The 13,533-nt window shown below is 46.8% G+C and overlaps 1 protein-coding gene across 4 annotated transcripts in view; it reads right to left on the bottom strand.

Moving 5' to 3' along the window:
- Positions 1-3,821: 3,821 nt before the first annotated feature.
- LOC135921823 (neprilysin-2-like) overlaps positions 3,822-13,533 on the bottom strand; it is a 43,358-nt gene continuing 33,646 nt past the window's right edge. For 3 of the 4 annotated variants that reach the window (XM_065456165.2, XM_065456166.2, XM_065456164.2), the window contains 3 exons: positions 10,661-10,740; positions 6,976-7,272; positions 3,822-4,166 (listed from right to left, as the gene is read on the bottom strand). In XM_065456165.2, coding sequence (XP_065312237.1) covers positions 3,917-4,166; positions 6,976-7,272; positions 10,661-10,740 — 627 coding nt within the window. In that variant the 3' untranslated portion in view covers positions 3,822-3,916. Of the gene's footprint in view, positions 4,167-6,975; positions 7,273-10,660; positions 10,741-13,533 lie in introns of those variants that run through there. The other variant, XM_065456167.1, reaches the window with a different exon arrangement.

Genomic DNA, 13,533 nt, shown 5'->3' with positions numbered 1-13,533 from the left:
GCTTGTTGTGGCTCGTAATAGACCTACGAAAGTGCGCCTTTTCATGCGGTGCTACGACTCGGAAGAAGAAAGAAAAAATAAAGCTTAATAAAGTTTGCTTGATCTTGCGAGCAAAATTCTTACGCTGAAGGTTCAGTTACTTTTTCTCTTTCTGGAGCACCCCACCCCTTTTCTTTTTTTTGAGGACCGGTGGTTCCGGCAGGTTTGATGCTGTCAGGCAGCACAGATTGGGGGGGGGGGGGGGGGGGTGGAGGGTTATTCGTTAGCAGCCTGCTCGTATAGTACACGTACAACGTGGTGCCATCACGTGGCACTGTTGGTCAAAAGGACGTTCGACGTCCGTCACGATGGTGCGAGCGGCAATGGCTTACACAGCCAGGGTTGAGCATACGTAAATAGCCAAGAATATGGACGTTGCAACAGTGCCCCCCCCCCCCCCCCCCTCCCGCCGTAGCACAATCGGTAGTGCATTGCACGGGTGAGGCGAAGGTTGTGGGTTCGGGTGCCGCTGACGCCACGTTGTTTTTTTCGTACACCTTCATTTCTCTTTGATTTATTGTTGCTGTACCGATTAAAGCGTCTTCTATCGTTTTCCGTGGTTTCATAGTGGTTGACGCACGCACGCACGCACGCACGCACGCACGCACGCACGCACGCACGCACGCACGCACGCACGCACGCACGCACGCACGCACGCACGCACGCACGCACGCACGCACGCACGCACGCAAGCACGCACGCACAGCTCTTCTAAGGTCTCCCATGCCATCTTTAGCACGGGAACGGCTTCCCACAGATACACATATTTCCCTATTAAACCTCTCCCTAAAAACATGGACCCCACCTACCACGAACCCCGCCGCAGAGCTCGCGCACGGGCGCGCCACAAACACTATGGCACGGAACCGGATGCTGTGTGGGTGGATGCCGCATGCACAGGTGAGGACGCGGTTGTTGCCATCACGAACCCCTCCCTACAATCGATTAACACCCTTCACATATCCCCACCTGCCACTTCGGAGGAGGCTGAAGAGGCCGCCATTGCCCTAGCTATTACGCGCACGGAGGCCCGGTATATATTATACCATCCGGGGCCGTCCGGGGTCCCAAACCTGCGTGTCCGCAACTCCCCTGTGTGCAATAATGTTATCACCACCATCATCCCCTTTGGCAATCCTAATTTTAACATACTAAATCTTGCGCAATGATAGATGTAGGTTGTGGAGGCCGACTTCCAGCATTTCACCCGAAGCATTCCAATACTTTAAACTGCGTGGTGGTTCAGATGGGATAAAGTTAGCACATGTAACGCAACTAGTGTCGAACGCTGTTTCTTGTTCACCTTTTTTTAATTTGTTAATTTCCGCGAAAAGTAATAACTCCTTAACTATTTTACTACGTTTATCAATTTGTAATTTCTATTATTTTTGTTAATTTGTATGTTACTGGCACTCACGAAGAAAATTGATGCGCGCGGCTTGAAAACAGGACTGCACCCAAACGCCCAATTCGAAAGAGGAAAAGGACAGCGGACACGGAATCGCCAAAAAATATTATAAATATTAAAGGACCATTATTCAGATTCATTCGTGAAAAATTAACCGAAAAAATCGAAAGGGTTTGCAAAGTAGGCGAGCAGCTTTTACGAACCGCACCAATCAAATGAAAACACTAGCAATACTTCCGATGTGCACTTCGGTGACTTACGTACACTTCGTACACTTACGTACACTTCGGCGGATTACGGTAACACAAACGTTTTGACAGACGGCACGGCATCGTGGCGACGATGACTGCACACTGACAACGGCTGTGCACCTGCACAGCCGCTCCACTCATTTGCATCACGGAGGCCAGACATTCCTTCGACCACTCACTTAAAACGATCATTGAGATTCCGTCGCGCTCTGGCAGTCCGTGCAAGCGAAGCCGTGCTCAGCTGGCAAGATGAAAAAGGGCAAACCTATAGAAGAGACACGGAGCGAAATTCGGAGACGAACCCCGCGCCCATCATCCCAGACGCCGGAGAAACGCCGCGCCGTGCCAGCCACCGATCTCTGTATTTAAACGTTCAGACGAGTATGTGTTCTGCCTTAAAAGAATCACACACCACAAAGCCCTCGCGCGACAGTAAGCGCGTGTCATACACCACCACAACCTCTCGGCAAACGAAGTAATGAAGTTAGGCAGTGATACATTATGAGAGCGTTCCAGCTCAACGGCTATATTACGCCGCAGCCTTGAAGAAAGAACTGAGATCTGTCAACAGCCTCTCAATCTGTTCAGTGTGAGACGCTTGTTGTTGTTGTTGTTGCCCGAAAACATGGGTCGGCAAGAGTTTTTTTTCTTCTTTAACCTCTTAAATTTTCTTTTTAGCTGGAGCGTCTCCCGAGAAGTCCAAGGTTATGGGCGTCTTTCTTGCATGCGTTCGGAACAAAGTACTCGATGCATTTATTAACAATTTTCCTAAAGTGCTGCCTGAGTGACTTGAAATGATTACATTCAACAGAAATATCGTCGCTATTAAACGACAGTATTTCCGAAATTGATGCGTCATTGGTACCAGAAAACATTCGAATGTATGAAACCTCGGTTTTCTTTTTCTTCTAAAGTCCGTGTACAGTCAGCGGTACAGCCCTTTATTTTGATATACTTGGCGACAGTTCACAGTAGTACTTCTTGTTAATGCTTCAGCTTACAAGGAATAGATCGAGAAAAGATTTAGAGCTTCCCTGATACGAGTATAGTTATTTATCCATTTGCAATAAATCAAAACTAAACGCCATATCCTGCATAGCTTCACCAGAGGCAAGCACCCCATGGAAAAGGTTCGCCAGTCGGTGTTGTGTTGGTCAAGCTCACCAGACAGTATTATTTTATCAGCAGCTTCAACGTACCCATGCATGTAGCTTTTAAGCTCCCCCCAAAGAGATAGAGATGAGCCGGATAATCTATACATTGTACCAATAATGTACCTTACATTACCGTGATATACCTTACGAAATAAGCACACTCTGTTGGTACATCCAACATTTTTATTATTTTATAGCCTTCAATAAAAATAATACAAGCTCACCCTCCTTTGGATCCACAGCCTTTCCTATATAATTTAACCTCACTTGGAACAAATTCACAGTCACTAAGATCTTCATTTGGCCAAGTTTCTGTTCACACAACGTCGTCAGGCTAGTGGGGTAATAAAAATGCTTTCTAGCCCAAAACTCCTTTCAGCTCAGTAGCTTTGTTTATTATGCTTGTACAGCTGCTTAATAACTTCAGCGACGAAAATTTATACGAGTGTCGTCAGGTTCCTCGTTTTTTTTGTGAGCTTGGTGCGAATTCGCTTTTCTGCATCCGAATCAGGGAGATCCATATTGACGCTTAGTTCGTCGCATGCAAGTTTCGCTTCAGCCTCACTGTCCCTATACTGAGCAGTGGTTTCCAACGGCGATTTCTGGTGCCCCCCCCACTCGCTTAAGAATATCTTCGGACGCACTAATTATTTTATTTGACCTCACGTGACAAGCTCAAACAGCGTAGATACCGTCGTGCCTTCATGGCTTTCTGTCCGTGCCTCCAATACGAACGTGCTCTTCTTGTATTTATGCTGAATAAATACGAATTGAAGGTCACCCTAGAAACGAATGAACAAGATGACTCAGCATTTTTTCGCATTGCGAGAGTGTGCGCAACCAGGTACGGCTCTTTCGCAGAACGAGGTGAATAGCACGCACGACTACGCGTCCATCACCAATGTGGCGAGCCAATCACAATTCTTCTAATAGCGCACACAACAGAAACGATGATATCTCACGATTAACTTCAGGAATCGTAAAATACTTTATGGGCAAAAGAATCAGTCGTCCCGCCTACAGTGTTTCTAAAGATAGCCTAATTACAATTACACCGCGCCAGGCTAAAGCTTGCAGGCCTTCTTGGGCCTCATGCGAGAATTGTGGGAGCAGTTGAATGCCCGCGCGAAGGGCCGGAAGTTCCTCAGCGCCCCGTTGACGAGCGTAGGCGCGGGACAGCGGAGGCCGTGGCGAGCCCGCTGCTGCAGGTAGTCCCCGTCGTACGACTCGCAACGGTCCAGCGCGAACTCGTAGAAGAACAGTTTGTCCGTGGCGTACGTCACGTTGGCGCCTGCGCGGCCGCGAAGCTGAAACCTGCGCGGGTAATTATGGCGGTGCATAGTTAAAAGCACGGTCCGGCGTGTTTTTAAGGATTGTCTTGGATATCAATGAGATGCTATGCGAAATTCCGTTAGCTAGCGTTCTTACTTACGCATCTAACTTGCTTTAAGCAAACATGAACGAGAGAGAGCGAGAGAGGGAGAGAGCGAGCGAGCGAAAGAAAGAGAGAGAGAGAGAGAGAGAGAGAGAGAGAGAGAGAGAGAGAGAGAGAGAGAGCTCTTTATCGGAAAAGCAGAGGCAGTAACCAGTGTATTTTCGCCCACATGCTACTCTGCAGGGAATAGGATGAAGGAGCAGAAAGTGGCTTGAAAGTCGACGATCTGTCCCATCAGATTCGCGTAGCCGCGGAGCTAGTTGCCCTAGTTGTGCAGGCCAGGGCATGTTCGTCGAGAGAGAGAGAAAGAGAGAGAGAGAGAGAGAGAGGAAACGTTATTATAAAGTGAAAGGATTTATGTGGTTGGTTCCCTCAGTCACTACCGCTCGTACTCGTTGTATCAGGGCGAGCCAAACCTGAGGCTCGGAGCGACGGAGGATTGCCTCCCACTGCGGGTATGTTCGTTGCTCCAGCTACAAGCGTTTCGGTCATGACGACGCCGATTGCGTTCGTTTCTATGCGGCAGCGGCTGGGCCAGCGATGAACGGCCATGCGACACAGGAGCAGCTGATGAAAGTGGCCGAGGCGGAGGACGAGGCCAGGGGCGCTGGCGACGATGCCGCTGTCGCAAAGAACATCGGACCATCAGCTCCAGCGGACCCGGATTCTCAACAAAGCGACGACGTCCACGAGTAGTCCGCAGCAGTATTTTAGAGCGTGAAGGAGGCTGTCAACGATAACAGAAGATATCAAGCGGAGATAAACGCTACGTTGTCCGCCAGAGCACGCTGACCAGAGAAAACCCCTTGAAGAACAGCGTCACCCGATGTGACGGCGTCTCAGCACCAGTTATGCGGACTCTCCAGACAGATAAGACACGGGACAAGGGACAAGGGCGAGGGCATTGACGCCAGGGAAGCTGGGGAGCCGCCCGCAAAGGGACCTCTCGATAGGCGTATTGGCACAAGGTCGAAGCCGAACGAAATCAGATGCCCGTCGAAAAGGCCCTAGCTAATGATGTCGAGCGTCGGCCACCGGACGGCTCCGTAGGCGTCTAGGAGTCTGATAGATGTTAAGGTGAGAACCATGCTCCGGGCCTAACCCCCTCGCATTTGCGACATGATAACTACCAACCTGACACTTTCGGCACACCAAACGGAAAGCAGAGCCAAGTGCATTGGTTGCTCATGGACCAAGACGTTTTAGCCGTGCAAGCGGCTAAGGTGGAAGGTGAGAAGGAGACGGGGACCACGGTTCCGACATTCAAGGCATCTTAATGCAAAAGCATTATATGTCCCATGAGGCAGAACATCTGGCGTGATCAAGCGAAGGTACCAAAAATGGCCGACGGCGCAGAGTAAAAACACGTCAAAAATGCCCGGATTGACGCCAAATTTTGCAGGGAGGTTCCTACAAATAAAGTCAATTAATGTCTATGAAAAAAATTGAAACATTTGGGTCTGGGTGGAAATCGAGCCCGGGCCTACGGAGTCCGAGACGAGCAAGCTTACCCCGACACCACGGGGGGTCCACGGTTCTGGGAGACTAATTTAAAGGTGTGCCAACTGCATGCGAGCAATGCACACGTCACCGGCCGTGAGGACAGTTATCGGTACACCAGTAATGCGCTGTGTTCCTTTTCTGCACCGGCAAAGCTGCATTTAAAATTATATTCCGGGGTTTTACGTGCCAAAACCACCATACGATTACGAGGCACGCTGTAGAGGGGCACTTCGGTTTAGTTTCGACCACCTGGGGTTTCTTTTAAAGTGCACCAAATACACGGTACACCAGAGTTATCTTTTTTTTTCGAATTTCTTCCCCGTCGAAATGCGGCCGCCGCGGCCGGGGTTTGATCTCGTGCCTTCAGGCTTAGAATCGTCACGCCGGAAGCAACTACGCCACCACGGCGGTTGGCAAAGCGTCTTACGTCGCAAACAAGGCCTTCCACACTGTAAAATAATTTACACCCTTAAACGTGAAAGGGTGTAAATGTGTCTATAACTCACACCCTAAGGGTGTCAGTTATAGACACATTTACACCATTTTCACGTTTAAGGGTGTAAACTTTTGTATAGTGCATCTACAGCGCGAATGTAATTCCGCAGGACTGGGGCCGAGACCCACATCCGCGTGATGCGGAATGCTCCCGCCAGGGGAGAAATCGGGCGCTGGTGTCGAGGAAGAAACTTAGCCTCCGGATGTCTATAATCCACATATTACCGCAAAATTAACGAAAATAGGGTTTTAATAGCATACTTTCTTTCTCAGCCTAATTTGGTTTAGTCTTTCTCTTTAGTGTCCCTTTAGTGTATCGTTTAGTGTCCCTTTAGTATTCCTTCAGTATCATTTAATGTCTCTTTAATATATATTTAGTTTTGCAGAAGGGTTGAAATCTGGGACAGTTGGTACATACTTGAACGAAAAAACCAGTCGTTGTGGTGTGAACATCTCCTCTTGTCCTTTGTGTTTTTTGACTGGTTCTTTCGTTCCCATATATTTAGTATCCCTTTAGTGTCCTGCAGGCCTCCGGCATCATGTATACGCGTGATGAGAATAAAATTATTATTTTTATTATTATTCTTACTATTCAAAGTCTGATTCGGCCATCTTTCGAGAACGACTAGAGAGAGAGAGAGAGAGAGAGAGAGAGAGAGAGAGAAGGGGGTCAAGGAATCATACACGCACCGCTTGCTTCCTCTAGCTGCTTGCTGTCGGAACACGCGCAGCGACACGTGCAGCGCGAGTAGGTCGAGCACGTCCTCTCGGGAGGCGGCGTCGCTGGAAGCGCGGGCGCCGTACTGGTGTTGCTGCCGCCGCAGGCAGTCGCCCAGCAGGTCAATGCGCAGGCGCAGAGAGGAGGACGGCGAGCGGTACGATTCGCTCTCCGAGGCGGCCATCTGGTCGAGACGATCCGCCAGTAGCCGAGCCAAGTCCACGCCCAGCCGGGGCGAGTGGTGAATGAAGAAGGAGGGCCCGTCGAACCTGCCGGAGTGTTCGGGCAGTTCGTCGTGCGCAGTTCGTCGGTCTGTCGACATCAAGACTATCAAGACATCGAGATCCCTTTCCCCCCCCTCCCCCCCCCCAAAAAACGAAAGAAAGAGTGAAACTTGAAAGCTTTAATGAACAGTTGGTGCATCTGTGGATTACATAACTCATGTGTTTGAAGTCGTATGAAGTTATCACATGGGCGCGCAGTGCCCCGCTATTTTGTTTATCGAGAGCGTCATTGGTGACGCGAAAATATCGTCACTAATCTCGCCACTAATATCGATGATACGACCAATAATTTTTCCAGCGAATTCCGAAGAAATGAGGTAAGAAGCTGTTGCCATGCCTTTGCGCCAAATCCCGATGACGAAATATTACGCACAAACAAAGCAAAGTCGATTACAGCATCTAATTAGCGTTTTTTTAAAATCGAACGGTGACGTTTCATTTTTCTTTGTATACCACGGCTGATTTAGGAAAGTGTTGCACCTGTCGCGAAACTAATTTACATGAGATTTATACTGTGATGAAAATGTGATGTTCGCAACTTGCCAAACCAAATGATCACACTCATGTTTTCGTTGCTGGGCGGACCTGACGTAAAGGAGACCTACTGACAATTCCATAGTGATTAAAGTGATCGCTATGAGGTCACAAGATATAATAACGATTAGGCGAGTGCGGGGCTGTATGCTGGCCTCAGCGAATAGATTAGTAGCAGCTTCCACTGCTCCTCATAAACCAATAGCGGTCACGCAAGTGCCCCACTAACGTATTTCTTAAGGACTTGCGGCTGTTTCGGGACCTGAAGTGAGCCTGCACTGAGACATTCTCCGCCATGCTCGGAAGCAGGGTTACATGCAAATATGACCCACATTGCGTATTCATCAATGTGTGTTCCTGTCGCTGAAACTGAAAACAACCATCAGCTGCCACTTGTTTCCCCGGTCGTTTAAACACGTTTGATCATTCATTACGATCAAAAGTTGGCAGGTGATTCACGTTCCAACCGCTAACAACTGTGAATGCGACCAACAGCGTTTCGAATGGGCAGGTGCGCAAGAACGAACGAACGAATCAGGCCGCCTAAATTTCTCGAAATTTGCAGAGGCGGGAATAAAGGTGGTGGTGTGACGTACACGCCATTTTGAGCCGCATTTTAAGGGCTACTTTGAGCGTTATTTTGAGTTGGCTACTGCGCTTTGGAGTTTGTATCGAATGGAGCGATAAACTCATTGTTTTTAAGTATTAGTCGAAGACGTAACATTACGAAGATTCCACCATCTCTATTACAAAGTAATGTTTCCTTTACTGTAATAAATAGCGGAGATACGACCGTTATTTCTTTCACGTAACGACAACATCCGGTAAAAGAATGACCAAAATTTATGAACGCACGAGCGTTAAAAAGGCTTCCGTAAAATACATATGGCGGTGATCTGAGGTATATTCTGAGAGCGATAGCGAAAAACGGGAACACAGCGTTTTTTAATACATATGTTACAAAGACTTCACATAAACGTGACTGGTATGCGCAGGAGTACACTTAGCGGTAAACACTTCGATACGCGTCTCTCCTGGGGCTAGTTTCGGCATGCAATAGCTTCAGACACTCCTGCTTAGAGGTGACGTTTATTCTTTAACACTTTGCTATGTACGAGTGAGAGTGGTCAACTCATGATGATAATTTATGCTCGTACACAAATCAGTTATCGTGGTAATGCCTCATTACTCAATTATCCTGGTAACTTATGTAATGCCTTCGGGCCCTTAAGGCTGAATAAATGAAATGAAATGAAATGAAATAAAAAGGTGAATTTGTGAACGTTCTCTCTGTTATTGTAAGTAGCGAGAACAGATTTTTTTTTAATGTGATACAATGACGAAATCGGAAAATCGAAGTGGCGCCATCTGTTGCGGCCTCTGGTACCTGTCATGTGACTTCAGCACCGGCTGCTTCACACAGCGTGGCAGAGAGGAAGGTCACGTGAGGATTACGTCAGCTTGTCTGTTTTGGTGCAGCTGATTCAAATTGAGGTGCAGTAGTGGGACCTTTCGTGTCAATTCTCTACGCAACAAAGTCATATATTGGCACACAGGAAAGAACGATAGACTTCTACACGAATATTTACTTCTACACAACTTCTACAAGACTTTTTCACGACTTCTACACATCCAACTCGGCTTTATACTTTCTTTTAGCGAGCGCTGACACAAGGAAGCATCGTCTTTGTCGGCTGCTGTCTTCAACTTTTGTCATGTGTTAACATTCATTTTCATTTTCCTTGCACGACAAGCATGGGGGATACTGATATAACTTTTGTCACCAAGAATACAAGATCACGGCCCGTATACAGCGACGAACAAAAGCGTCTAGAGCATAGACGCCAGGAAAAGCATTAAAAAAAATTATTCGCACCTTAGCTGTGAAAGGCTGAAATGAAGTGGTATACAGTCTACGTGTGCCTTTTCGATCAATGCAACGCATTGTGACTTTACAGTGTTGCCCAACTGTGTTGAAAAAGGTAAAGTTCTCATTAAATATATATATATATATATATATATATATATATATATATATTTGCTAATGCTGTTATCTCCACATAAGTTGGGCCTCTGAATGTATGCAGCTCATAAAGGATACCGACACAGCCGAAATATATAGCAAAAGTTAGGATGCGAAATGCCACGCAAATTCCCGAAAAAAGAAAATCTCAGAAAACGGATAATCTACATGCTTTGAGCCATCTCGTTACGCCAAGAACCGATACATTTCACCGAGAAAAGCGCTCTACTGTCAGCGTAATCATTTTATTCGAAAGCGCTAAATTCTGTAGGCGCTCTAACCTTCATACATGACGTCCCAGTGGGAGTACACGTGCATTATTTAATCCTGATGGACAAAACAACGCGAAAACGGTCTCTTTTTGCTTGTGTAATTTGATGAGCTCACAGTAAGACAAGAAGTGCTATACTATAAAGAGGCAATGTGCACACGTCAGCAAGCTGGCGCATGATGATAATAAACAAAACAACGCGGTAGCAAGAAAAACAAGAACGGCGAAGTACGCGTCGTCTCCTACTCGGTTCTTTTTTCTTTAATTTTACGACGCTTACAATGGTATTCTACGACTTTGTTTTGGTTTACATTTGTTCGTCTGCCGTAACCTCGCTGCTACAGGCGCTACAATCTCCTTTTTCTTTTCAAATTTTCTCGCCTGTCTCGTCACAATTTCGTGCTGCTTCATTTCATACATTCTGTTTTCTTAACTCCCCCCCCCCCATTACCCCCCCCCCCCCTTCTCGCGTACTATTTTGTTTTCTGATTTTAGAAAAATGAGAAAACCGAAGGTAACGCTGTCCGCATTGCTGCGAGACGTACGTGGTGTCAACGGCACCTGGTGGCACAGCTATGTACTCCTCGTCCACATCCAGCCACGGTGTGTCCCTTAGCGCTGGACCCTGCAGGACAAGACAGCAAGTCTCTTGGTTCTATATTCGTGTTATTGGTCAATACATAGCCAGAAGCGATGAGGGAACAAGGAAAGATACAGGTGACACTTATAAAGAAGGGCTTACTCGCAACTCATTTCTAGCTCAATAACAGCGATTGTAGAAAGAAATTCGGACTCTAGGGTCTTACATGCCAAAGGCACAATACGAGTATGAAGCATACCCGTAGCGGGACACTCTGGAATAATTCTGGCCTCGTGAGAACCGTTTACGCGCGGGTAAAGCAAAGTACGGGTGCGTTTTAGTATTTCGCCTAAGCAGCGCCACGGCCCAGCAACTGGACTTCCCGCGGGCTTTTTTTTCACTTTATTGGGCTGTGCTGCCGCGGCCAGCTGATGATTGTACAGAAAATATATTTAAAGATGCAGCAGGTAAAAAAATTATGTTTCATGCAAAACACAACGTCTGAGCATGCGCAGAACGAAGACATCAAAACCCGTTAGTGAGAGCAAATGAGTCGTCCGATAATTCCAGCCATTTTTCAAGCAACGCCAGTGATGGGTAACTTATACAGATATCAGTTCGGTTGGTCACACAAAAGGCTTTTTTTTTGTTAGTTTGCTCACGCGTCAACTAACGGAAGGCTCGTGCCAGGGAAACGCATCGGTAACAAACAAACAAACAAACAAACAAACAAACAAACAAACAAACAAACAAACAAACAAACAAACAAACAAACAAACAAACAAACTAGCAAACAAACAAACAAACAAACAAACAAGTACAGGGTTTGCCTTGTGAGCCCGTCCTGGAAGCAGTGTAATCAATGGCGTGGCTGGGTCCATACTGATAGCACGTATAATAGCTGCCTTGGCGAAGGATGAAGGGGGGGTTTAAACGGACACTGAAGACGAGCACTAAATTGGTTTCAACACAAAGATATATCCTTTAGAAAATCTACGTTATATATTTTTGAGGTAACAGGTTCGTTAATAGACGCGAATGCTAACTGTTGACGTTCCATTTCTATAATTTAGTGCCCAAATCCCAGCGTTTGTGCGCCAGGGTGACGTCACTAGTGGTATTTTCTCGTATACGGGCCGTTGCGGCTCAGGAAATGCTTTTTGAAGCTTGCTCAGTTCAGTTACTGAACTGAGCAGATGCCGCCCAAGTTAATGACGTCACGGCAATGTGGTGCGCTAACTTTCAGGTGGCGTTAATGCTCGGACTTTTTTGTTTGTTTTTACAAAGCCTCTTGTTAGGGTAATAGGTTAAGTTCTGGCGTTTCAAGTGCCAAAACTACGATCTGATTGTGAGGTACACCATAGTGGAGGACTCCGTATTACCTGTTTGACCACCTAGGCTTCTTTACGTGCACCCAGTGCAAGAATACGTACGGGCGTTTGCGCATTTCGCCCCCATCGAAATGCCGCCGGCGTGGTCGTGCGGTAACAGCGGCCTTCTTGGTATCGTACAAGGGTAATTTAAGGGCGATTTACTTATTGGAGATGAATATTGCTTTTCTTTTAGGTGTCTCTTTAGTTCGATAGCATTATATGCATCAAAACGTGGCTTTCAGTAATTCAGGGAGGGCCTGTTCTCCATGGAACAACTGGCGAGGTTGGAGTGAAGGTGCGTGAAAGGAGAAGAAGCGGTGAGGTTTGACGTAGAAGGACATGTGACAAGAGTGGTGGTGGTCGCATAGGTGATGGTGTAATGAGCAATGCTTTGCAATATCATGTGCGATATATTAGATATAAAGAGCGATGGTTGAGTTTCGCATGGACACATGCATGCGTGCGTGGTGTACCAGATGTTTAACGAAATGCCTTCGAAGTTGCTTAATGTAGAAAAGATGGGATAATTAAGTGATTTCATCTGGATTGATTTTACCACAGAGTCATACAGGGGCACGCATATATCGCTTGAGATCTTCAAAAAGAGATATTGCGTTTAGCACTGCACTCTTATTCTTCAAATGTCGCAGAAAAACTGCACGTTCGAGTCTAGACATTGTCCAACGCGTCACTTGGCGCAGTTACTTGCCTCGTACTTATGAAAAAAAGAATGTGAGAGGGAGCGAGAGAGAGAAAGACCTTCATTTCCTGAGAATTTTTTTTTTACATACATTAAAAGGCAATCCCAGTGGTTTTTCTGGCGAGGTGCATAGATTAGGTGCATTGTTTCGCTCCCTAAAAAAAAATGCCTTTGTTTATGGGAATGCAAGCAGCTGCCGAGACGGCGCCAGCATAAAATTGTGTCCCCGCCTGCTGGCAACTGCAGAAAGCAGCAATTCTAATTAGAGTTGCCGCAAGTTCCAGATATACAGTCAATATAAGCATGGTTCCTAAGGAGCGGGCATTCGCGCAGCGAGCCTCCCTGAACGCCTGTTTTCCGCAGCTGCCGACAAGAACGTGCTGCCGTCGAAATCATTAAATTATACTACACATTTGTAGTTCACATCATTACAGTTATATGAAGTTTCACGAATACAGACAAAGAGTCAGATAGACAATGGCGGCTTTGCATTATTGCATGTTGGAGCATTCTAGTGTCCGCAGTGAGCACATTTTCCCGTGTACAAAGCCTTACTTTCATATATGCCCATTTATACGTATCCCAATAACTGTTTGCTAGCGGAAACAGACACTCGGCTGTCGAGCGTTGTTGTTATTTCTATAAATGGCTTTAATGATCCCCCCCCCCCCCCCCCGCCCCCAGAAAAAAAACAAAAGAAAAGCTGTCGTTGCGAGTTTTCTGGCGCGTCGTCCGAGCTAGCTTCCTAGGTCTGGGCGTAAGGAC

The sequence above is a fragment of the Dermacentor albipictus genome, chromosome 9, assembly GCF_038994185.2.
Source record: "Dermacentor albipictus isolate Rhodes 1998 colony chromosome 9, USDA_Dalb.pri_finalv2, whole genome shotgun sequence".
NCBI lineage: Eukaryota > Metazoa > Arthropoda > Arachnida > Ixodida > Ixodidae > Dermacentor > Dermacentor albipictus.
This window is presented reverse-complemented; position numbering and strand designations above follow the sequence as displayed.